The 25936-nt window shown below is 37.8% G+C and overlaps 1 protein-coding gene across 9 annotated transcripts in view; it reads right to left on the bottom strand.

Moving 5' to 3' along the window:
* LOC146461221 (uncharacterized) overlaps positions 1–25936 on the bottom strand; it is a 100546-nt gene extending 74610 nt beyond the window's left edge. For 3 of the 9 annotated variants that reach the window (XR_014857445.1, XM_085087041.1, XM_085087044.1), the window contains exons 1-18: positions 25791–25936; positions 25554–25644; positions 23507–23553; positions 20355–20408; positions 19675–19725; positions 19394–19484; positions 19172–19262; positions 18363–18429; positions 16936–17124; positions 16288–16335; positions 15442–15556; positions 14791–14861; positions 14024–14109; positions 11269–11317; positions 9283–9334; positions 7666–7787; positions 6923–6983; positions 6363–6436 (exon numbers count right to left, since the gene is read on the bottom strand). Coding sequence is in view for 5 of the 9 variants with exons in the window: in XM_085087041.1 (XP_084943167.1) it covers positions 6363–6436; positions 6923–6983; positions 7666–7787; positions 9283–9334; positions 11269–11317; positions 14024–14109; positions 14791–14861; positions 15442–15556; positions 16288–16335; positions 16936–17124; positions 18363–18429; positions 19172–19262; positions 19394–19484; positions 19675–19725; positions 20355–20408; positions 23507–23553; positions 25554–25644; positions 25791–25868 (1437 nt within the window). In the remaining 4 variants the exon portion in view is untranslated. Of the gene's footprint in view, positions 1–1710; positions 3055–3859; positions 3952–4547; positions 4691–5158; positions 5240–6362; positions 6437–6922; positions 6984–7665; positions 7788–9282; positions 9335–11268; positions 11318–14023; positions 14110–14790; positions 14862–15441; positions 15557–16287; positions 16336–16935; positions 17125–18362; positions 18430–19171; positions 19263–19393; positions 19485–19674; positions 19726–20354; positions 20409–23506; positions 23554–25553; positions 25645–25790 lie in introns of those variants that run through there. The other 6 variants (XM_085087045.1, XM_085087043.1, XR_014857446.1 and 3 more) reach the window with 6 other exon arrangements.

The following is a 25936-nucleotide window of genomic DNA, read 5'->3' on the forward strand; positions in this document are numbered from 1 at the left end:
AAACCATGCGTAATAATAGAAACTGTATGCTAATAATTTACAATAAACTAACAAGATAGATAATTCATTCTTGTTGTTGTTATTGTTGTCGTTGTTTTTTGTTTGTTCTCACGAGAAAGCAACCCTTCATGTACACAGTTTATTCTTATTAGTGAAATGAATTTAATTGGTGTTGTTAGGCATATTTTTTACTGTAGAGTTCTATTAATTTTACCCAAAGATAGCTTTGGAACAGACAAAACCTCTGCCAGATACTTAGGCGACGATATATCGTGGGCAACTAAAATCAGGCAATTTTTCACAAGATTGACCAGAATAATTGATTTATGATAATTATTAATAATTATGATTTATAAAGAAATTCACAGCAGAATATAAATGTGTAGATGATCTTCATTATTTGTTACCTTATTCTCCATGAGATTTGAAATGAAGTCTATTGCACAATCTTTTTTTTTTACGACGAAGAATGTTGAGTGTACTATGAACTATTTTAGACGGTGTTACAATGTGTTGAATTATAAAAATTCTCACTATATGGCCAATTCTTGTATCCGATATAACACGCGCTCTGATTGGCTAAATTGAGGGCAAAGTGCTACCGTAATGCACACATGCCTGCGTTATAGCAGATATTAATGTCAGGCAAATGTTGACTTCAGTTTTCTCTTCCATATACATGTAATTTTAAGTGCAAAAGAGGACGTGCGGATGAAATTTACGGTTACAAACGGACGACCGGTTAGCTCATTTGGTAGAGTACCGGACTACCGTGCGGGAGGTCGCGGGTTCAAACCGCAGCCGGACCAATACTCAGGGCCTTAAATAGCTGAAGAGAAAGTGCTGCCTTTGTAATGACATCTGCAAATGGTTAGACTTTCTAGTCTTCTCGGATAAGGACGATAAACCGTAGGTCCCGTCTCACAACACTTGTTCCTAAAAATAATCTGTGGGGCGTCAAAGAACCCTTGGCACTGTTCGAAAAGAGTTGGCCGTGGAGTTCCCGGTGCCATGGTCTATCTGATTAGAGCTGTCATTGGTCTGGGTGGGTGGGGTGAGATCATATATGGACTGAGGCGGCAGCCAGAGGCGCCCTCTATATGCTGACGTCCGATCTCACCCTCTGGTTCCTCGCAATTCAGCCACTAGCTGTTGTTCATTGACCCTAAAAAGCCCCAAGGGGAGTGGTCAATTGCAATTACAATTTCAATTATAATTACTTCCGGAGGTACTCCACGTTTCCTACGTTTACTGCAAGTGCGGAGCGAATGGAAAAAAAAGACTTCCATTTTACATGTTAATTTTCTGGGATTTTGAACTGAAAACTTGGGCTAAAAGAAAGCGCCCTTGTGCTCTACAGTTTTTCTTAACGCATACGAAGACGAAATGTTTGCTGACGCGGGGATAATTTCATTCCATGGTATATACTTCATGGTGGAAAGCCACCTGTGCACTGGTAGTGTATTCGTCATGTATAACTCAAGTTCTGTCCTCCACAAAACAAAGCGAATCCCGAAAGTGGGCGCACAGGGGACGATAGTAAGCAGGGAAATAGCATTCAAGTTCGCTTCCTTCCTCCTAAGAAAATACTGCACAGTGATATAAAGACGCCTCTGTGTTGAGATCCGTTAGGCTTGTTTCTTAAGCGAACTTTCCCTGTCATCTTTATAGCAGAGAGGGCTCCAGCGACGAGAAGGAACACAGCACACGTGACAGCAATAACTTTAATACATTAAATCAATGTTATTTCTTACACAATCTATACAGGTATCAAGGCCATTTTAAACACAAAGTAAAGATTACCACAAATACGTGTAACAGCGCACACTAGGTCTAAATGTACTTATGATTTATCTGCTAAAGCGATTTTCTAATCACGCTCATGAAACAAAAAAAAAAACGGTTATCACATGTCGTCGAACAAAACACCTACAAATGAAGTTGGGAACAAATCAGTGGGCCAAAGATAACACCAACACCAAGAAAGAAGGGAAAAAAATGTTGTTTTTTCTTTTGCTCCTGGTTCGTTAACCCTTAAAGCCCCAATATTGGCATGTATTGTCTCCTAACTGGTCTCCAAATATTTCTTATGCTTCTATTGGGAGAATTTACTTAATCATCAAGACTTCACCTTTCGTGATATTTCCTTTATTCTCACGCCCTGAACGATTGTTGAAATTGTGAAATTAAGGAGAAATTACATGTTTGTAAAATTGGGGAATCTCACGGTTAAAGAAGTGAGTTTGTGATCACACCACAACACACAATCTTTTTACAGCGTACAGCTCTGTATAGGCATATGTTAAACAACAGAAAACACTTAAAAATGAAACACTGCTCTCATGCCAATTCGTTACCACAAGGCAGCGGGTCCAGCATAAGCTAAAACATAGTTAATTGAGGGACTGGTTAGGAAACCTTGCCATGAAAACAATGGTGCTGCAATTTATGTAGGAAGGGCCGCTACCCTGCTCAATCATTTGTTTTAACGTTCACACCACAGTTGAATATCTTAACAAAAACTTTTCGATTGGTCAGTTGCTCAATCACATTCCAGGTGCAGGGTCAAGACCAAGAAGGCAAACGAAAACATATAACAAAGAAGTTTGTCAGGTTTCAAAACCATTGACTTTAATCAACTATGTTTCCAATAAATCTTAAACATATCATCAGTCATTTTGGATGCTTCTGCCAAAATGAGGGAAAAAAAAAGGAAGAAATTCAAAATAAAAAAGTAGATCAGTTTCATCTACACCAGATGCACCTGTAGTTGTCCACGAAATAACAAATCTGAAAAGGGCTATCTCTGTTTTTTATACAAGCTAGTACTTAGTAGAATTCGATTCTTTACGATGACAATGCCTACTTGAAATCATTAATTAAAAGAAGTGAGTCACCCAAACAGATGTACTTATGTAGTCCAGTCCAAAGTTCATCCACGGGACAAACATAGCAAGTGTTATGATCAAAGCAAGCATGGCTGACAATTGAAGTGAACTGCGGTTACAGTGAGACATCTTGATGCAGAAGAGCTTGCACAAGTTACTTAGAAAACTGCAAAAAAAAAGAAACAAAAACACTTAGCTAAAAGGCCAATTAATTTTTGTAGGCCATTTGGACAATTCTTGCATAAGATTTCAAGTACCATATCAAACACGAGGAAGAGTCTTTCATCCGATTTCCAAAAACCGAGAAGTGAATTGGAAAGACGAGGCACAGTTGAGTTTTATAAAAAAAAATTTAATAAATAAAAAAGTAAATAAATAAATAAATAAATAAATAAATAAATAAATAAATAAATAAATAAATCACTTTCTTTTAAGCGTCAACGTCTTTAGTGCAGAGCGCTAATTGGGGACACTTTCCAAATCGAATTGGAATTTAGAAATGTTGGTTTTTGAGGAGAGGGGAAAACCGAAGTACCCGGAGAAAAACCTCTCAGAGTAGAGACGAGAACCAACAACAAACTCAACCCACATATGACGCCGAGTCCGGGAATCGAACCCAGGCCACATTGGTGGGAGGCGAGTGCTCTCACCACTGCGCCATCCCTGCTCCCCAACTTGCGAGGTGTTTGGAAATCGAATGAAACACTCTTTTTGAGTGTTTGATGTAGCTTCTCAAACCATTAATAATTCTTGGAGAAAATCGAAGCAGAAATTCACCAAATGTTATGATAATTAAGATCACATTAATTTCAAAACCTCCTTTACGGTAGTGATTTGGTTTGTTTTCTGTTCATGAAATAGTAGTTTGAGTCAAACGATACCACAATAAAAAATGTCCTATTTAAAGTTTCCTTGAACCCCAGTCAACACTCTAATAATTTATTGTAAAACTTTCAAGCAGGGTTTAGTACCTGTTAAGGCTTCCTGTGCAAAATACTTCACATCTACATCAGCATCCGCATTCAGTTTATCAAGGACTGGTTTGATCTGTGATTTGATGGTACTGTAAAAACAAAGGCAGCATATTTTTAACTTTAAACCTAACTAAGTACTGACAGATGAAGAAGGGAGAAGTGAGGGGGAGGGGGAGGGGTCAGATGAACCCAAAACTGTTGCCTTTCTTGATTTCCATAAAGATTACAAAATATTACAGTTCCAATGACAATGACAATTCATATTGTGCCAAAACGCCAAAAGTTCAAAGGCACTTTACAAAAGTGAGAAAACTTCATTACAAAAACAAGGGTGTTTAAATAATGTACAAAAAAAGTCAAAGGTGAAAATTAACCAGATATTAACTAAACGTTCGTTTAAAAAGAAACGTTGTTAACATATTTTTGAAAAAATATCAACTGAAGTACAGTTCCTTAATTCAATGGGTAATGAGTTCCATAATTTAGGAGCACGGACAGAGAACATTGTCTCCATAACTCTTCAAATAAGAGAAAAGAGTAACCAATTGATTTGAAGAAGATCGGAGGTTGCGGGTAAGGGTGTTACAGATGTAACCACAAAACTGTTATTGTAATTGTTTTGTTTAAATGACAGCCACCACAAAATGCCACTGTTTCTTCTTCCAGTAGAAGAGGAAGTACTTACTTCTCATCCAGAACAGGCGCAATTTTTTGTAAAGTTTTGGCGACATTAAAACGAACGTTTGCCACAGAATCATCAGCTAAGCCAATCACAACAGGTAGCATGAGTTTGACCACACTTTCAGGTCCCATGACTTCTGCTAAGACCTGCAACAAAAATAAGATGGGTGAATTTCAAAAAGCGTTAAATTTTAGCAGCAACTGACAAAAATAAGATTGTTAACAGTCCGGCATCATCATTTTATGGTCTATAAGAATATAGACCATAGATTTGCTTTTTACAATAATCTGGTAAAAGTATGTACAGTAACAGGTCATCGTAAAAAGTATTTTTCCATTGAGAAAGTGCGCGCATTACATTTTACGTCGTTTTTATTGTCTGTACTCTTATGAGAATACATGTAGCTATGAGCCAATCAGTAAGCAGGAAGTTTGACAGTTATTGTAAAAAATGTGACGGCCCAGATAACAGATGTGAAGAAGACTACTGGAGAAGCTGTTCTTTCCTACTTCAGAACTACAGAAAGACTAGTCTCATTCGACATGGATAGTAACTAAACATGAGAACAGAAAAGCAATCATAATAGCAATCACTTAGTATGATCAGTCACTTACATTTACTGAGTATAGGGTGGTCAGCCGGTGAAGGTAGTTTGGGTTTGTGGCCATGGATAGCACCTTGGGAATAACTTGACTCTAAAGGAAACAGGGAAAATGATAACTGATTGAAAGGCATTTGCTTGCATCTATCTGGTCAACATTCATGTGATACAATTTGCCTCTCTAAACTGGGACATACTGTTAGAAAACTCTATTCACTCCCATAAAATCGAAGACATTATTTTTTGGAAACCTCAACAACCCTTATTCGGGTGAAAAACAGTTTATCATTGGGCACTATCTGTTCCTTTCACGTTTTTGTGCCAAACAAATGTTTTATTATACATTTAAGGAGGCTCATAAGGGTTTTTCATTGTTGTCGTGTTTGTGAAATGCTGAAAGATTACAAAAAAATTCATCTGATCATGCAGATAAACTATGAACAGCTTTGTAACTCAGTCGTTGGGCAATACTTTTAGGCTAGTGCTAACGTCATCACAGTTACCAAGGCAACGGGTCAGCTCTACAAAAAGGACCTCTAATCTTCAGTTTTTGCAAATTATCTCAGAAACTAATGCGGTGACCTAAGGTTTTTATTGCTTTGTTGGAAAGGACCCTACATTCTTTTACTCCTCTGGCAATATGACAACTTATCTAGTAGATATTGCATTATTTTAAACGAGGCATTTTTTACACCTGCAGAACATTCCACTTGATTACTTTCTCCCAAACATTTCTATTTGAAGTGACATATTGAATGTTGCATACATGTACATGCAAAAAATTAAGATACAGCTGTAGGTCACTGAGGAAAATTTCGAGATTAAAACAAATGTTTCCTGCATCATTTATTCTGCATCATTTATTTCCGGTTTGCACAATTTTATATTTCCACTTCCAGTGTTCTACGCGCGTGACTTTTGATAGACATTTAGATTTATTCTGCTCCCTCCTTTAAGGGAGGGTTACATGCACGCACATGGCAAAAAATCACTTTAAAACCCTCCTTAAACAAAAGCATTTATTTGGCACAAAAATATGAACAGACATTTGTCAGCAGACATCATTCTGTTCCAGTAACCAAACATTTTTTGTGAGAGCAAAGATCAAGTAATACAGGGAACTACATCTTTTAGGCCATATGACATTATGGCCTAAAATACATGTACATTCAAAGCTTTTTTCGTATGCCACTTGTCACATGTTGCCATTTTCTTACCTGAGCCCATTCAGCTCCAAATTTTTCAACTAGCTTCTTAAGGTTCTTTGCTGCTGCTTCGCGAATAGCATACACTAAACAAACAAAACAAGGAAAGATATAAAGCTTACTTTAAGGAATGCAGGTGCATGATTGATTAAGAAGAAAGTCCCGTTCTGAGTAGAAATCATTAACTATCAAATACACTGATAGTTAAAATAAAACATGAACCTCTTCCTAGTCTAGAAAATCACTGTTGTCAAACATAAGTTGCAGTCCCTTGCGAAATACTGCTCACGAAATTAAAACAAAAACAACAACACAATTAATAGTTTGGATATTTTTTTTGTTGCACCCCTGCAACAAGGCTTGGAAATATAAAAAAGTGGATGGGACTTAAATTAGTGCCAGAAGGGGGAGGGGGTGCATTTTATATTTGAGGAATGTCCAAAGGGGTGGGGGTAATCTAAAACACTTTGAAATTGGAAAATCCATAAAATTTCTTCTGTGGTGGGGGTATGGATATTTTCTGGAACTGCACAATGAGACAGAGGAAAAACTAGCCACAAGTTAAATCTTACCATGATCCACCAGCCAAGTCATGCACAGGCTGTTTAGCTTCTCATCAAAGAACTCCACACCCTGTATTTGATATATAAGAGTGATAAAATAACTCAATGGGGAGGGATAAGAGCAGTCTTCTACATCCCTGTCATTAGAGGGCCACTGTCACAGTAATTTTGCTGTATTTTGGTCAAACCTGCTGAAATATTTTACAAAGAACTCGGTTTGTGACATGGAATTGTTCTTATAACACCAGAAAGAAAACATTAAGATTTTCTCGTAGGAAGAACAACCTATAATCAGTTTTTAGCGACTTCTCTAAAATACACAGGAAGAACTTGAAAAAGTTGGCCAATTTTTTCAAGTTGCAATCCATTTCCATCCTAGCCATCCGCAGCCAAACATAGTTAATAGTAGTTTCTGTGCATTAGTAGGGTTATTGTTGACAAAACTCAACCATTATTTAAACGATTCCATTGAAAAAAAAAAAAAAAATGTTTGGTTGGCTATTCATAGTGACCCTATATATAGGTGCCCCTTTAAGACACACAAGTCTAGCACTTAAATTTCTATGAAACAGAGAGTCTGGATACATTGCTGCACAGCATCTCCAAAAACTACAGTACAAAACAGAGCAGACCTGTTTTTCAACAGCTTAAATGATTGCTAGGGTGATACAGATGACAACACAGGGGTGATTACACAATGTACGATAGAACGCAACAGAATTAAGTTATCATGTCCATGAGAGCAAACATACCAACTGACTGGCTAGCAATGGCATGTACTCTATGATTGCCAGTCGTACACGCCATTTAGTGTCTCCAGCAAGCTCAAAGATGGCAGGAAGTAAGGACTGTGACAACTGGTTGACACCAATTACTGAAGAAAAGAAAAAAACCAACACAAAGCTTTAGAAGATTGTGGAATATCGTGATTGCTCACAACTTACTATTTTAGCAAGTGACGAACATTTTGTATGCAAGGTTAAAATAGGTTTATTTTATTCACCAGGCTTAACATATTCCATCTCATTATTCCCATTGTGCATATGCCACACATTGACATTCCAATCCTGGCAGTATGCAGGAGGTTTGTCCTAGGAACCTAGTTTAATGGCCTCAGCTCCCACGAGTCTCCTGTAGCTCAGTGGTAGAGCATCTGAACTAGTAATCAGAAAGTCTTCCTGTAGGTTCAACTCCTGATAGGAGCACTCAGAGTATGCCTGTGTCATTTACTGATAAATACATCATTCTCAGGTTTATTTTATTAATGAATATTTGGTTATGATCCTTGTGATGACCACTGTTCTATTGTAGCCTATTTATGGGTATCAGTAACTGTTCTTGTCTATAAACTAGATGCTCCATTCCTGATTCCTGTCTGCATTACTATTCAATAAAATTTAGTGTGAACATATTAATTTTTGCTTCACTGCAGATTGATTTGAGAACAACTGGCTTTTACTACTAAAATGTGTCAACCTGCAGCCTTTTCCCACCTCACTTACAGTATCACAACCCTTTTGGATAACGTAATAGAAAAGGGCGTTTTTAACTTTTTTACATATACTGTACAGTTGACATCTATAGACTCAATCAACTGAAAATGCTGTCACTGTTTTGATTGACAAATAAGATAAAGATAAGATAAGAAATCTTTATTTCAATAGGGTCACTCCTTCAGTTTTAGTGCAAGATAAAAACTGCTATCCATACAGGGTGCAAAGAAAGTCAGCTGTGGCTGGCATGTACTAGCCTGAAAGTCATTTTAACTACTAGCCTTGCAAGGATTAGTTTTAGCAAGGGTTAGTCATATTTCAAATTATTTTTAATTGAATTCCGTGGACTAGACTTCAAAGGAAAAATTTCGCGCATTATGTCGGGCATGAAAATAATGTACATGCAATGCGATACTTTTTTCAAAAGATTTTGCTTTGTGAGATCAGCTTGAAAAACTGCTTTTGGTTCACAGTAATTTTGTAATTTTAATTCCCAAAAAAACTTTTGCCTGTTGGGCAAGTGATGGTCAGAATTCACTAGCCCAATCGCAAAATCCACTAGCCCCGGCTAGCGGACACTACTTTCTTTGCACGCTGCCATAGAGGCCCTATATAAATAAATAAACTAAATTGGGTGGAAATTATAATGATAATTAGGCACAAATAAAAATAGCTATAAAATGCCAATAAAGTAAAAAAACTAAAAATCTAAATCTGATTAAAAATTACACAGACATAATAAAAAAAGGCTTTTTTTGTACATTCTAATGTTACAGACGGGAGTCTAAGTTTATCACTGCTCCTTGTCCTTCTGGGCAATACATCCCTGTTATAATTAAAATAGTGCATAAAGAACTGTGGACTGTGAAATCTTACCTTGATTGACACAGTCCAGGTTGGATATAATATTGAGTCGCACTTCAGGAATCTGCAACATTTGAATCCCAACACGATTCATTTTAGTATCCTCCCCCATCCAAAAATCTCCCCTACCCTTCTAATACAATCCTCTTTGAAGTTGTTATAATTGTTAATAAGTTATCCTTCTGCACACGTGCATCAATTCTCATAAGCCTTCCTGTTCTGAGAGTTCTGTGACAAGTAAGAGTGACAGTCATGTTATCAACAAAGAGCAGGCAGCTGTCAGGACCAGATTTGGCTTTACACAGAGCTGCCATTAACGGCAAAAACTCAAAACACAACTGAATACCCTTTTAGTTTAAGGTAATCTCGACTGCCAATGGGACATTTTCACTATAGCGTCATTTTACTACAACTACCAGAATCCTTCTGGTTTTTGTTTTCTCACGCTAATTAGAGCTATTGTTCTTTGCTCTCCACTGGGATTACAAAATTTGCATTTGTAAAGGAAAACGAAATGAATTCTGGTAATTGTAGTAAAATGACGCCATCATGAAAATGGCCTATTGTAGCATTATTTCACTCGCAAAAAAAAAAAAACTTTGTTAATGGTGTGAACCTTAGAGCAACTCAAAACATCATGCGATGAGAAACATGAAACACACCCAAGTAAGGCTGCAATTTAAGGTATCAAACTTTCACTCAAATTAAAACTCATACTGTGTGTTATTACAAGGAAAGGCTCGGTAGCACATGAGTAAAAGTCAACAACAAAATCAAACAACATTTCGGAGTTATCATTTAGAACTTGAAAATGGTGACATGAAGACTCCAAAACGTCATTTGATTTTGTGTTACAATCCCTTTTATTGCTCTACGCTTAAATGCTTAAGTAAATAATAAAAGCACTCTCCCTTCTAAAACTTTATCTGTAATAACAGTAAAAAAGAAAATTCCCCCAAGTGCCCCAGGTGTTAAACTGAACCTTAAAGGCCCACATTCACCCAAGGTGTATTGCGCGCCGAGGAACAGTTTTCATATATGAAAACCCCCCCATTTTATTTGAGCGCGAGTCGAGTGAGAAAGCAATAAGCGATCACGAATAGTCTTTCCCTCCAGCACGAGTCGTAGTGGAAAACCGTATGAACCGCTTGAGTTCGTACAGCCAATAAGATCACGCGTTTGGACAATACAGCATTTCAAAACAAAAACAAACGACCGCAATGACTCTTGGGTGAAGGTGGGCCTTTAAGGGCACCTTATGAGGATTACAAGATTTAGTGTAAGTTATAAAATAATGTAACAGGTTCTCTTTTCAGCTGATTTGCATTAAAACTGTTTGTAAAGAACAGAGCTATGTTGTATTTTACAGCATTACTATTTTTATGCTGTCCTGTGTGACTCAAGGAAATTGATCCTTTGAAGTTAGGATAGCAAAACAACATCATTAGAAAAGCTTATCAATAGGCCTTATCACCGTTTTCGATGCCATTTTGATGGGTAGGCAAACAAGCTTGAAATAACAGTGTTTGTATGGAAATCCGATGTCAAATAATTTTCATAAAACATCGCTTCTGAAAAATTCATGAATTGGAAACTTTTGGCACTAGGAAAAGGATTTTAAGAACAAAATTGGAGGGATGTAGCTGTGCCAGAAAGCGTCCAGTCGTGTTTTGAACTTTCCATACATTTGTCTGTATAGTGAACCAGCCATGAACTGCAACTAAAAATAGTTCGCGAGAAAAAATACAGGGAAATGTATGGAAAGTTCAAAACACGACTGCATGCTTTCTGGCACAGCTACATCCCTCCAATTTTTTTCTAAAAACCCTTTTCCTAGTGCCAAAAGTTTCCAATTCATGAATTTTTCAGAAGCGATGTTTTATGAAAATTATTTGACATCGCATTTCCATACAAACACTGTTATTTCAAGCCTGTTTGCCTACCCGTCAAAATGGCGTCGAAAACCGTGATAAGGCCTATTTATACTGTCTACTGTACCTCATCTTTTAACATCGTGAGGAACAAGGGAAGAAGGTGTTCAATAGTGCTGGGAATGAAAACACAACAACAAGAGAAAATAATATAGTGATTTGTTTTACTTAGAGCACAAGTGGAAGGAATTATGTAAATCATGCAATCTGATTGGTTTGCACACAGCAGGCAGAATTTTTCAATCTTGCCTGTGAACCCAGATGGATTTGTTGCATAATTGATTTTAACACCTCCGGCCTAATTTTCTTGCAGGAAAAAATTGTTATTCACCAGCCCAGGTTGGTTGATATTGGGAAAAAACTTTGCCCAGCTGCCTCTTGAGTACATCCCTTAGCCTGTGGCCTGGGCCATACTTAAGACCTCAGTCACAGCTTTTCCCAATACAGACATCCATACCAGTGAATAACACATATGTATTGGATAATCATGTATAGTTATCACTTTCTTTAGATAATGAAGGAAAAAACATAGTGAGAACTACCAAGACAAAGTGTTATTTATGGTGAACTGGTACTACAGAGGGCAGATCTGCCTGGAGAATCACTTGTCACAAGGCTGTCCACACATTTGAGGGAATCAGAGTTGTGGAACTACAGGAAAGATGTGCTCCACAAAAGGGTAACACCTCTCTGCCACCATCTACAGTACCGCTCGAAACTATGGGACCATTTGCCGCGAATTTGCCTCAGTCGATTCGCAGTTTTGATCTGCGGTTTCACCTAGGCAAAACCTCGTCTAACCGCAATCAAAACCTCGTCTAACCGCAATAAAAACCTCGGTTTCACCTAGGTTTTTTTCGGCTGACTTAAGCCGCGGTGAAAGGCAGGATACGGTTGGGTTTGAATAGGCTATTGTTCGCTTTGTTTTCATGTTCTTCAAGGACAATAAGCAAACTGTCGGGTTTTAGGTGTGATAAATTTCACGGAAGCGCACTCGTTCTCAAGGGAAATAATCAAAGCGCTCTGTGAGCGAACTCGTGAATTAGACTGGTAAATGTAATAATATTTCGGATTACATGTATGCCAAAAATTATTTGCTTAACGTGTAAAACAATTCATTAAACTTCACTCCCACAATTCCTTTCGATACGCGAAGCAACGCAAAGGTCAGTGAAAGCTTGAATGCTAGTCGACGAAAGAAGAGAGTGCTTCCAGGTCTTTTCGAAGGAATTAAAATGGAACTAGTTGGGCATAAGTGAAAAGGCACTACTACTCCCATTGTGGCTGAATAACAAACTGCAAGCGTCCAGGTTTCCTACCAAGAATCGCCGTAAATTAACTTACTATAATATTTTTTCCGCGTTGTGTTGTTGCGGAATGAAACTTGATACACGTGAAGGAATTTGGTTGCCTGGCACGTGACTGAAATCTTTCCGGTGTTTTCATCATGGCACGGTCCTTTCTACGTCCAAACGACGGCTTCTCTCAACGTTTTAAAACATCGGAAGGAGCTTTTCACTTTTGCTAAAGTTGCTGTTTTCGTTTTATCCAAAGTAAATATTAATAGAAATACGTTAAGCGTTGCCGTAATTCTCCGCGTTTGTGTTTGCTCCAAGTGAATTGATCTTATTGCTCACACTCGATACCGAATCAAATCTATTACAAAGTTTTAGTTTTTCAAATCCGGATTACATTGGCAATACATTTCGAGGGATTTTCACTTTGTTTTTCTCCGCGTCCGTACTGAAATCCGATTGCATATTTTGAATTCAGCGTCGCTATTTCGATTGAACTTTGTTGTGCACTTTACATCAGTAGGAAGGGTTATCAGGAGGTTTATCAAACGAATAGAATATCTTTCTTGACTGTGTGGCGTAAACAGCAAGAATTAAACTGAAACTATGTCTTTTGCTCTGTGATTATTGCCTGTAGTGTGACAAAAACTGAACGTGTCCCAAATGCAGAAAAAGAAACTTTCGTCAATGACTGCCAAACGAATTGTTATCGGTTGTTTGGTTTCCGATTTGGTGAGTCTTTACAAATTCTTTTGTTTGAGGGCTTCTTTAGGATGAAAGGTGAGATAATGTTTGACAATACCCTGACAATAGTAATTAGTCATTATTGTATTTTTACCGAGGCATTGCCGCGTCTAATTCCCTGCGGCTTTCGGTTGCTTTTGTCTTTGCCGCGGTTGCGGTTTTCGTCCCACCGCGGTGAATTCGTGGCAATCACGTTCAGCAAAGACGAGGTTTTACCGCGTGCAAATGGTCCCTTAGTTTCAAGCGGTACTGTACTCTTGAACACCATGTGCACCGTACGCGGCAGCATGCAAAATCCAAGATTGCTTTAGCCTCACACAAGAGATGCCACCGACCCAGTAACACAACCACAGACTGACTGCTGAACAATCATCTTCCAAAGCGAAAGCAGAGACCACTGGAACTACTAACAGTGGAACCCTGGTTTAAGGACACCCGCTTAATACTGCCACTTGTTATTATGCACAGTTTTTTGGTCCCACTCCATACATTTTTCTTAAAAACAATCTGCTTAATTAGGACACCTGTACATTAGCCTGCAGAGCAGGCGTTTTTGGGTGTATTCAAACGCGCGTTAGAAGGCCGCCATTTGGATGCGTAGAGAATTGGGACTAGTGGAAGAGGGGTGGGTGAGGGGTGTCGTCCTCTCTCTCAGAATCCTTTTTGGCCTCGCCCCAACCCTCTGTCAGCTTTATCATCCAAGATGGCGGCACAGAGTATTCGTATCCTTTATCGTATCCCCTAAAAATACGCCTGCTCTGCAGGCTACCTGTATATACTTACTTATCTTTTCCTAACATTGGTGAAAGCCCCATTATAACTGAAGCTAAAGCAGATTTTACATGTTGGTTAGGATCCATTACCAAGTCCTACAACAACAAAAGCGAAAAACATTATCAGGCAGCAATTTCATGCATTAAAAGATACACAAATCATTATCATCACACAATCTGTTTTAATTTGTAGTTCTGTTGCCATACTGCAATGTCCCCTACGTTCAGGCACCTTAAAAACAGGAAATTCTGGTATAAAAGGGGCCTGCACAGATTGGCCTGGCCTTTCTCACCTTCAGTTGTCAATCAAGTGAACCATCAGAGCGTAAACAACTGACAAATAACATGCGTCTTTTTCTACGACTGATAAAATTGGTTTAGATTTGGAATAAACCCAGTTAACTGAATTACAGTAGATGATGGCACAGCGGCATAATTTTTCAGTGGACCCTTGAGTCAACAACTTCTGCCATCACTGAACATCATCTAAATTTGCATCCCACACTCACAAAGATGTGAAAGGAAGGAGGAGCTTGCCCTTTTGTAGCGGAACTTCTTGTTTAAGTGGGTGTCGTCACACTAGAATTCAACCCTGCTTGTTGTGCTTACGCATTGTTGTAGAAATCTTGCACTGTAGTGTCAATGTTGCGTTTGCATGCATACCACTCACAAAGGTGTGAAAGGAAGGAGGAGCTTGCCCTTTTATAGCAGAATGCCTTGTTTAAATTAAATTAACACTCTTAAAAAGCAGAAAAAATATAATAGAAAGTACAATACCTTAACACATGGAAGTAAATTAGTCATTAACACCTGTTCACGGACATCCTCGGGAACTTTTTCAGCAAAATCTGAAAAACAGGAGCTCTTTAGACACAGTAATAATTTACTATTTTTTATTATTTATTTTGAGGTCAATGACATTATCAGTTTACAGTTTTAATCACTGTCAAATGTTACCCTCAACAAATAAAATCTTGTACCTGCCTACCAATATCACAATACATTGTCAAATTGTCATCTACACAATGTATCTACTGTGCACTTGACTAATACTATTAATATTTTTTACAGCAGTCTAAACCATAGATTGCACGAAACCACAGCCATTTGTGTCACAGTAAGCGAACAGTTGCCTTTTAAAATTTGCCATTTTCACAGAACTACATGTACATTTTCCTATTTTAACAAGTGTGACCTTTAAACTTTGCCATTTTAATAATTTTAGGTTCTTTCCAGCAGTGCTGATGGTTTTTGCTACCCAGGCTACAAACAAATAAATAATAATAAAAAAAAAACTGTGACCAGGTCTACTGCTATTTATAACACAATGCAACAGACAAATTTGCTGAACAAAAATGGCCATTATGAATGGGGGAAAAATGTGTGAATAACCTACAAAAGAATAAAAGATAATCTAACAATCATTACCTTTGACTTTTCCTGCCGCAGCAGCTCTAACCTCTGCCTCACAGTCTTTAAGTAATCCTTGAAATGCTGGCACCAAGTCATTTTTGGTGATCTCTGATCCTACAGCATTTTGCAACTAAACAGAACAGAGAGATAAACTTAAGCCTTACTCCACTTAGCTCAATGAATTCACAGCACTTGTGGTAGAAGTTTCATTCCCTTAATGAGGCATTAGAAGTCCAACAAATCTCAGCCTCATTTTGTAGAAGGCAAGAGATCAGTAACTTGCTGTTTAGAGAAATTGTGCAAGATGAAGATCACAAACTTCATAGCCTTCTGCTAGTACAAAACACCAGTACAGGGTGAATTTGCAGTAAGAGATACTTTAGGGTTCCCCCTATCAAGACAAACAGACACAAGAATACCTTCATAATAAATGAGAGCATTAATTATTCTTAGTTAATTTTTTTTACATAATTTTTAGGGCTTTTAAATGTATATTTTTACATTTTCCATTAGTTCTAAATTTGAGTATTTTGTAGTATCCTATTTTATGATGTAAAGTACATGTAATCGTAATTCAGCTGGCCCAGGGACTGCAATGATCTGTCTGTCTGTCTGTCTGTCTGTCTAACTAATCAGCCTGAGAAGAAGAGAATTAATCACAGACTAAGAGAGAAAACTATATTTTACATACTAACAAATGCATATACAGTACATGTACATTGAAGTTGTTATAACCAAAAAATTGTTTTTACATATATGTCAGTTACAGGCCTTGCTACAAACAAAAGGATCCAGAAAAGAGTCCAAAAGAACATAGCTAAACATTTTCAAGTTCTTTCATTTGCAAGTCAACTTAGTTACCTCTGTAAATTTGTCAGCTACCATGTATCGCACTCTCCAGGATTTGTCCTAAGAGACATACAAATTAAAGTTATTACAAAGGCCAAACGTTAGTAAGTGTTGCCTGTTTTGTGTCAATCCAGCCCTGTTTTCCTGCTCTCTACTAACAGTTCACTAGTCTAATGCGCAGTTCCAGAAAATATCCATACCCCCTATCCCCCCCCCCCCCCCCATGGAAGTTTTTTTTTTATTTTAATCCTCCACCCCCTCGGAACACTTCTACCAAAATGACTTTTTCCAGAATGATTCATCGTTTGCGCTGTTTTGTTCTGGGTCATAACTATTTTCCCGCAGCGGCAACTGAAAATTCGTGTCAGACAACTTTGTGCCTCACTTATGATTTTTTCGTGAATTTCCTAACCCTCTGGAGAAATTCTTCATAGGAACACCCCCCAAACCCTCAGAAATCAGGGGGAGGGGGGTATGGATATTTTCTGTAACCACACAATGACACCACCATAGAATATAACAAAAATAATGTAAAGTAGCATATACAGTAAAGAGTGACATCCACTCATTAAAAAAAAGATAATTTATTTTGTGTGACAACTTGGCGGTGAATTCATCAATGCTGCAGTTGTTTTCCAACACGCCTTAGCTCCTTTTTACCTGTGCTGCAGACCTAACTGTGGGCATAAGGAGAGTTAATTTGTCCTCATCTGGCAGGATAGATGCAATATCTGAACAGCCCTCAACAGCAAGTAGCCGCACCGAATCCTGTTCATCCGTAGCTAGGTTATTGAACAACTGAACAAGGTCTGACTTGACAAACTCCAGCTCCACACATTTTGCAAATTCCTAAAATCAGCAAACAAAATGGGAAAGAAAACTGTCAACAATTTGATCTGTAGATTCTGTGAAAGTAAAGCTCTGTCCAAATCCTAGCGATCATTCAGGCACGATCAATACTTGTTGTCCCAGCAATCACCTTCAGTTTGTGCCCAGATGGGGTGACAGTTGGGCCAATATATGCCCTATTTCGTAAACAATTCACGTAAGGACGGTACCTATTTTTGTTACTGTGCATACGTTTTGCACATCTTGAGATACCTGTGTTTCCTATGGGTGGTGCCTACTAATACAGGGATATTTTTGCGCGGTTTAAAACTACGAGGACAGAGCAGAAATTAGAAAGTGCTCTTGGTATGCAGAAAGAAAATTGGGGGTAACCATGCATTTATCAGAGATAATAACACTTCAATACCGGAAAAAAAATGCCATACATTGCTTTGTATTTTGCTGCTTTTTAGAATAATATTGTTGCTTATTGATCTCTAAAAAATGCGTGGTAACCCTCAATTTTGTTGTTGGATTTCAAAAGCCCTTGCTAAGATCTGCTAATCCCGCATAGTCATAAACTACAGAAAAAATACTTTGGTATTAGTAGGCAATGTCCTTAACTGTAAAACACTGGTGAGAGAGAGAGAGAGAGAGAGCAGCACCACACTCTTTTCCTATTGCGTTCAAAGGCAACATATTGCACAGAATTTATACTGTTCAAGGTACATTGTCATTTAATCCCCATGTATGTTCAGCTTAAAAAAAGGTTTCCAAAGATTCATTGTCGGTAGTCAGAAGAAAAACCTGCAACTTTGTTCTGTAGCATGATAAAGTACAAACAGAACAAGGGATTGAGCGGACATGACCTTGAAATTTCTGGCAATTGATAACAGGAACATCAACCCATCATTTAAACACAAATGAACATCTTCAAGCTAAGCAAATTGCAAACATTTTTTCCCTGCTGAGGTATACAAAACCTATGTGTACGACCTTCTGCACACTGGTTACAACTGGAGATTTTCTAACCGCTGACTGTCCTTTTGCTCAAGTCATTATACAGCACCCACCACAATTTTTTAATTTTTTTTTCAGTGCACAGAAATTCCCCAGCTGGACTGTTGTAGGGGAATTACAATCTTCCCTTCCTTGCCTCAGGCAAAGCTTAAGGACACCCTTATTTTGTACACAAGAGCAAAGAAAGACAACTTTATATAAGAATCATTTACAACTAAATACAATATGAAGAAACTCACTCCAAGTTTTCCAGACGCTGCTCTCCTAACCATGGGAGTGTCATCTTCACACAATTTTCGAAAATTGCTGCAACCAAACAAAGCAATAAGCCTCATAAAAACCAAATTTTTTGTCAATCAATTTCCAGTGGAAATCGCTCACATCCCAATTTCTTGGCAAATACTCACTCTTTTTCTAAAATTATTTTTTTTGTTTGTAAGAACTTAGTGAGAAGTTTATTTTTATCTAAAAAAATGAAAATCCAAAAATTTTCTCTCTGAACGTACACGGTAACTTTAAGTGTGCGGTCAAGTTTTCGTGAGAATTTCACCCCGAAATCTCAAATCTCAAACCAGACAGATATTTTCCTCACAGCCTCACAAGGTGAAAAACTCATGAAAAATTAACTGCACATGTGATGAAAAAAACAGCCTCAGGTCAAAGAACATTTTATTACAGAACTGTTGGACTTTGGAACAATTTAGACCCCCTTTTAAAATCAAGCCGTTCGGTTCAAGTTTTTAAATGTACCTTAAAGAATAAGCTTTTAGACAATTTTGTAAATACTTCCTGAACTTAATTTATTTTTAGTATTTTTCTTGATTATAAAGTTTAGATAATGCTGTAATTATTTTCTTAAATTTGATTAATTTTAATTGTGTAGTTATTAGTACCTTAAGTATTTAAATAATTGTTCCTGAAAAGCCCCATTGGGGAGGTAACAATAAAGTATGTATGTATGTATGAAACAGCTGAGCTAATTACCTCGTGAGGCAGTTTACTCAGCTCTTTTCTCAAGTGTATGGCAGGCTTTAGAAGGTGTACTTACAGCCTTAGTTCTGCCTTGAGGTTTGCATTGACTCGAGCATATGCAACAGCAAAAAGCCCACAAGCTGACGTTCTTGATGTGAACCAGTCTCCTGCAAACATTTAAAACAGCTAAATAAGCCTTCAAACAAGTCTAGCTTGATCCTAGATGTAAGCACAATAAATGAATGTGACTCAGCTTACACAAGTCTTCTTATTCTGGACCAATCAATTCCATACAAACCTTGAGACAGCCTCTTCACAAGAGGAACAAAGTGATTTTCCAAATCTTGAGTTGAATGTTCTGCAGCGATTGTTCTCAAGGAATCAACTGCCTGCAGGATAAAAGAAATCATTTGAATTTGTTTTATTTTATACTGTAAGTTTACCTTTATACATGAATTTAGAAAACTAAACAATACCACTCACTTTGTACTCACATTACAAAAAGGTTAAGGATACATGTAACTGATAAATAAAACTGTTTACACTTGCATTATCCAGAAATAATTATACACTGTGTACCTTATCCCTTACTACAGTTTCTTCAACTGTTGCTAAACTTTCCAGTGGAGGCTGAAATCAAGAAAACATGAGAGAATTCAAACATTGGAAAAGAACTAATTTATTAGCCCATAAAAGTGTACATAACGCTACAAAGTACTGAATATTGGGGTCTTTCTGTGAGTATTGGAGTCTATTTGATAACTTTTCAGCATAAAATTTCCTGGCATGCCATTCCATTTTGAAAAGATGTTAGGATGACCTGATGAACACATTTCTTTGTGCATGTCCTCTGTGTTTAGTATAAATACGTAGGCATCTGCCAGTCTAAGAAGACAATGGAGTCATGCTCTGGATGTTCAATCCGATACAACGTCAGGTGTGCCTGGACAAGCTAAATGGGAGTGGCATTCCTTACGGCACTGAGCGCAGGTGAAATCTGATGCTGGTCTGCCTGGGAAAGAATATACTACAGTGTATACAGATATGGACAACAGCTACAAGCTGGAAGCTGGAAAACAATGATCTGTAGACTTGGATTTTGCACAAGAAAAACAAGTTTAACTTTTTCTTGTGATTTAGTCAGCACTTGATATCTTAGTTGCACACCTGAGTGAATGTGTAGCTAAGTTCAGCACCTAAGTTTATTGCTGTGTAATGTAAAACATTCACGATGATGATGACTAATTGTCGTTACTTACCAACAAGCAATGCACAAACTCTGGTCCTCCCACCAATGGAGTGAATGTACCAAGCTGCAAAGTAAACGCAAAGCGATTTCAAACCCTGACCAGGACCAAGCTAAGGGGTCACGTGTCTAACATGATCCTGGCAAATGTATGACTTTAACCCATTGACTCCTACACCGGCCAAAACTGGCCGTACCTCGCGCATGCTCCGCGCGTGAAACTCGATATGTTCTCCCTCCCCTCCTGGAGTTTTTTTCGTCCTGAAAAGGTCACAATAGCTAGTAGAATGATAAACCAATCAGAATCTGTCTTTTGCGCATATTTTAAGGCATTTTAGGGGGTAGGGGAAAGGATCCTTCTGAACCTACCGCATGGAGCTGAGCAAAAATTACAAAATGGTGCCGCGCGTGAATCGGTCCTGAAGTTTCAAGACATGTTTTTTTCATCTTTTAAAGCAAGTACATCTTTTTTAAGCTGACAATGGAAAGGAATAATCGTGAACAATAATCTACCGTCAAAAAAGAGAACTTGGAGGCGTTAAAAAACAGCGAAAAGCCGTTTCGCGTTGTGATCTCTTATATTTCCACGCCGCTACCGAAATATGCCTCAAAAGTTAAAACCGAACCGCGGGCTTCAAACGGAGTTTATAAGACCAGGACAATGGTGACAACACGGTAAATGATGTTTTCCGATGTGGATTTGCTTTTTACAAATAGTTTAAGTGATGATTTGAACCAGAATTCTGTAACTTCTGTAATTTTCATCGCAAACGTGCCCGAATTTACTGCGAGTAATCGCTTTGTACAAACACGGAGCGTCTTCAAATTTTACATGCGTGTTTGCACGCACGCAAAAAAACTGAAAGTTTTTTGCCTCTAATAGCAAATATATTGTTTATTTCAATAAAACGTTTTGTTGGAAAAGCTTTTTGTTGATTTTTGAGTCTTTGTCAATTCATATATTCGTTTGAGAAGAAACAGATGCGTAATCAAGGGCAATTTGCATAAGCGGGTTGAAATTTGATATGCCAAAGGTTTTCATCAACATGCCGTGAATTTTAGCAATTTTTGCGTTCAAGTGTGTTTTTCGGCAAATGATTAATCGGTAACCATATTATTTTACGTTGGAAAACATTTGTTTAATCATTCCAGTTTAATATGCAGTTAATTTTGGAAGCCAAGAATATTTATTTATCTAGTGCGCAGTTTATCGCGTTAAACCGCTCTAGAAAAAGGTAATGTATGCGAAAACCATGGCAACTCGACAGGAGTCAAAGGGTTAATAAAAGTCAGCACCCCTTCTTCCTCCTATAGCTCTGTATTTATTTATGTTACACAAAAGATACACTGTTAGTAGTGCTTAAGTTACTCCAGGTTTTGTTTCTGATCCTTAGTACTGTACAAATCTAACATTTGTTAAATAAATGTATCTTGAAAGTGAATATAAGAAAATTCATGCATTTGAACTGCCGAAGAAAGAATAAATAAGTCAGTGAATGACCTCGCTGTTATATTGTTTTTATGCAACTTAAGCAGTTAAGAAAAGAAAGCTGGAAAAAAATGCAAGCTTGAACGAAATTCGAACCCATGACCTCTGTGATACCGGTGTAGTGCTCTACTGATCGAGCTATCAAGCCAACTAGGAGCTGAGATGCGTCCCCCAAATCCATACAAAGTCTGTAATTTTTCCAATTTTTGAAAGCCTTCTACATGGTTGCAATCTAACAACAGGATGTCAAGCATGGTAAAATGACTCATTTAAATGTGATCTTGCTTGTGATGGACACCAATTTATGATTAAATAAAACTTTAAAGACTCGTCCCCAGTCTGCATTTGAACTCCAGAATGGGAAATGACAGAAACAATGCAACAGGTAAGGAATGGTCGAATGCACTCCATGTTTAGCAAAACAGAACAAAAAAAAAATTAAAATTCACGCCCATTTATTGATGTTGAAAGGCAAAAATATCATTATTTGAAAGAAGTGTCCAGGGACTTTGTTTGGACAAAGAAATACACTTTTCCCTATAACAGGGTCCTAAATTAACTTTTTTAGGCAGGCGCCAAGCGGCGACTGAAAATTTTTTTTCAGTCGCCATATGGAAAAATGTGGTCGCCAAAAAGCAGAAAAAAAAAGTGTCAATAAAATTCTTCCTTCGCAGCGAAACGCAAACCAAAATTTTTGGTTGCCAGATGGAAAATTCTAGTCGCCAATTTTTCTTTTAAGAATCAGAACGAAGAGAACGCGTTTGGGGCCGCAATGGCGATTTACACACCTACCACTGAAAAACGACGACAAACGAATCGAATGCCGGCTATATACGTAGTTTCATAAGACTGCTAAATGTTTTAAGTCAACTTAATACCTTCTCTTGTCTCTACCTTTTGGAGAAGAAATATACCCGATTTAAAAAAAACTGCCGGTTGGTTCTTTGCTCTATGTTCAAAACCGTAAACGATCTTTCCTTTCGCGTTCTGTCAAGACGATCGACGGATCGCCATGTTGTTCGCACCAGGCCACAACTGTGCAGCATTTCTCGTTTAAAAAACATGGCGGCGAAGCTCCCCTGCTCGAGCTGTGAAGCGTTGTGATAGATTTATAATAACAGGAAAATCGGTTTTATACTTCAAAAGCAGTGGAAAGGTAAAAAGTAAGTGACCAATTGGCGGGCGGCTTTGAATTTTATTTTTATCGATTTGGCTGAAAATCAAAGTCATTGTTTGTACAATGATTGTGGCATGCGCATGAAATAGTTAATCGCCCGCTGGCGACTAGTTGCGAAATTCTGGTCGCCAGTGCAAAATTTTTAGTCGCATTGGCGACCAGGAAGGCGCAATTTCGGACCCTGTATAAGACAGTTTTGCTGCTACAGAGGAATGTGCAAGATGCATGCATATTAAAAAAATTGTTTCAGAAGGCTACAGTATTCCTTTTTACAACTCTTCAGTGTGTGGAATTCCTGCAATTATTATTACGTCTCACTACAGATGAGGAGGATGAGCAAGTGTTTTAAAACACCGCTTGTCCAAAACATTCCCTGCAAAAATAAGTTTTCTTCACATACATAATATCAAGAATGTCAACTCATTTTAAATGACAGGTTAGCTACTACAATGTGTAGGTTATGCTGAACATTACACAGAAAAAAAATTGTACGTAATACCTGCTCTGCAAGTGCTAACAAAACTTCATCTTCATCGTAAATGGTATCTATGAAAAAAAGGAGGAACCATTAATGAGGAATCTGTACAACCTTGGCTTGATGATATTTGTGACAAATCCAACATGGCGTCATGGTCACATTGGATAAATGTTGATCAGGGTCGCTCTGGTAGATGTTTTTGCAGTTTGAGACTCAATATTAGGAGAAAGCCTGTTAAACAGTGAAAAAGATGTCTTGGAATACAGTGGTAATAATTTGGAGTCAGAAGATGAAGTTGAAAGTGTTGAAGAAAGCCAAGGTTCAGATGAAAGTGACAGTGATGTGAGTGAAGATGCGGCAGCTAATACAGAGGACAGGAATAGAAGAGGTTGTGTTTTGTACTTTCATAGATCATGAATATGCAACTAACAGAAATTACAAAGTTTTTAAGTGTTGAATAATGAGAAACAAATTTTCACAAAAATCCAAGATAGCCGCGAATCAGTGGGGTTGTAACTGGATTACTTCAACCGAAAACTCATTTATAAGAAGTTTTTAACTCAATTTAAGTGTTGTCCACATTGCACCCAACAAGGAGATATTCCATGATAATGAGCAGGATAATTGTTTTATCATTCAACCCATTGATATCAAAGAAAAGCTGGAGCTTTATTTTGCCATTTTTCTCCCGACACACAAAATTGCGAATATCGCAGGACACCTGTGGAGTCGACTACAGATGAATATTCGGTGCACCATGACCATACTTTGGCAGTGTTATAATGCTTCAACCTTACTAAAACACATACTAATCTGGTGGGTTTCCTGGTTTGTGGGGGTCATGTGTAACTATGAAGAATGTTGTGTATTATTTTGGTGCCCAAGTATAGTGCAGGACGGAATTGGCCAAATGCGATGACATGGAATGTAAGTATACCAAAAAGAAGTGATGCAGTAAAGGACATGATGTACACACTGCATCCTATCAGATGTTCATAAGGACGGTGCCTACTTTTGTTACTGCGCATACATTCTGCGCATCTCGAGATACTCGGGTTTCCTATGGGTGGTGCCTACTAATACAGGGATATTTTTGCATGGTTCAAAACTATGCAGAGAAAGCAGAACTTAGCAAGCGCTTTTGGTATCCAAAAAGAAAACTTATAGTAACCATGCATTTTTCAGAGATACGAAAACTTCAATTTGGAGAAAAACATCATACATTGCTTTGTATTTTACTGCTTTTTAGAATAATTGTTGCTTAATTATCTCTGAAAAATGCATGGTTACCCTCAATTTTCTTTATGGATTTCAATAGCCCTCGCTGAGACCTGCTTTTCCCGCATAGTCATAAACTGCGCAAAAATACCTCTGTATTAGAAGGTACTGACCTTAATAACCCCTTGACTCAAAGATGCAAATGATTCTGTTTTCTTTGTACAAGGTTGAATAGTTTTTTTAACACACATCAGTAAATTATTGCAGTATCTTGAAGTGTTTCCTAGAAACACAGATTTTCCAGCCAGTAAGAAGTGGACCAAATTACAGTAAAAATTTTCTGTCAAATAACGTAACCATAAATTTATATCAACACCAAAACAAAATAAATGAACTGCCAAATTTTATTTGACAAGTAACATCAATATAATTGTGCGTAGATCCAGTAAAAAAATTAAAATTTGTAACAAAAAAGCATGTTTTAGTATTGCTTAGGCTAACAAACATCGCTCTTATGGCAAGGCTTTCGTGATTCGAATTTTTCGATTTGTTCAAAAATCTAAAAGCTTGCAAGTTTCAATTTTTCTACATGTGCCAACAGTTTACAAATTTCTATGGAAAGAAACGAGTTTATAGTAACTTGTACGTGTACAAATGCGATAACTTTACAAATATAATAAGTGTACATTTTTACCAACAAAGGATGATGAAAAATATGTCAAAAGCATTTATGTAAGACTATAAAAATGCCGAAACACTTTAGCTCATGGATGTCGACAAATTGCAGCTATATACCGGCCAAGAATTCATGCACATAACATCATTAAAGGCAAAGCAACGCGGTTATTACCTGTTAAAAAAGGTATCAATTCACTCCTTGTCCTTTCCACCCCCAACGCCAAGGCAATGGTCGAAAGCTTCTTGATGGAATTTAGCCGCAGCTACAAGATGTACACGGAAAGTCAGGTAAGCACTAAGTTGGATCGTCGAAGGCTCGAAACTCGTGCTTAGCAGAAGACCCAAACGTCGACAAATACTTCACGATAAGCGAAAAACCATCTAGAAAAGTATAATATTGTTTATCTACCTGAACATCTTCGTTTCTAAGCTCATCTATCAGTACAGCAATCGGGTAAAGCGAGTCATCTCCATCGCCCGCCGCCATGTTTGTCAATCGGTAAAACCCTAGCTGTTGCCGCTCGATCGCCTCTTGCAAAATACCCACTAACACTT

The sequence above is a fragment of the Pavona decussata genome, unplaced genomic scaffold, assembly GCF_977016875.1.
Source record: "Pavona decussata unplaced genomic scaffold, jaPavDecu1.1 SCAFFOLD_201, whole genome shotgun sequence".
In the NCBI taxonomy this organism is placed as follows: Eukaryota; Metazoa; Cnidaria; class Anthozoa; order Scleractinia; family Agariciidae; genus Pavona; species Pavona decussata.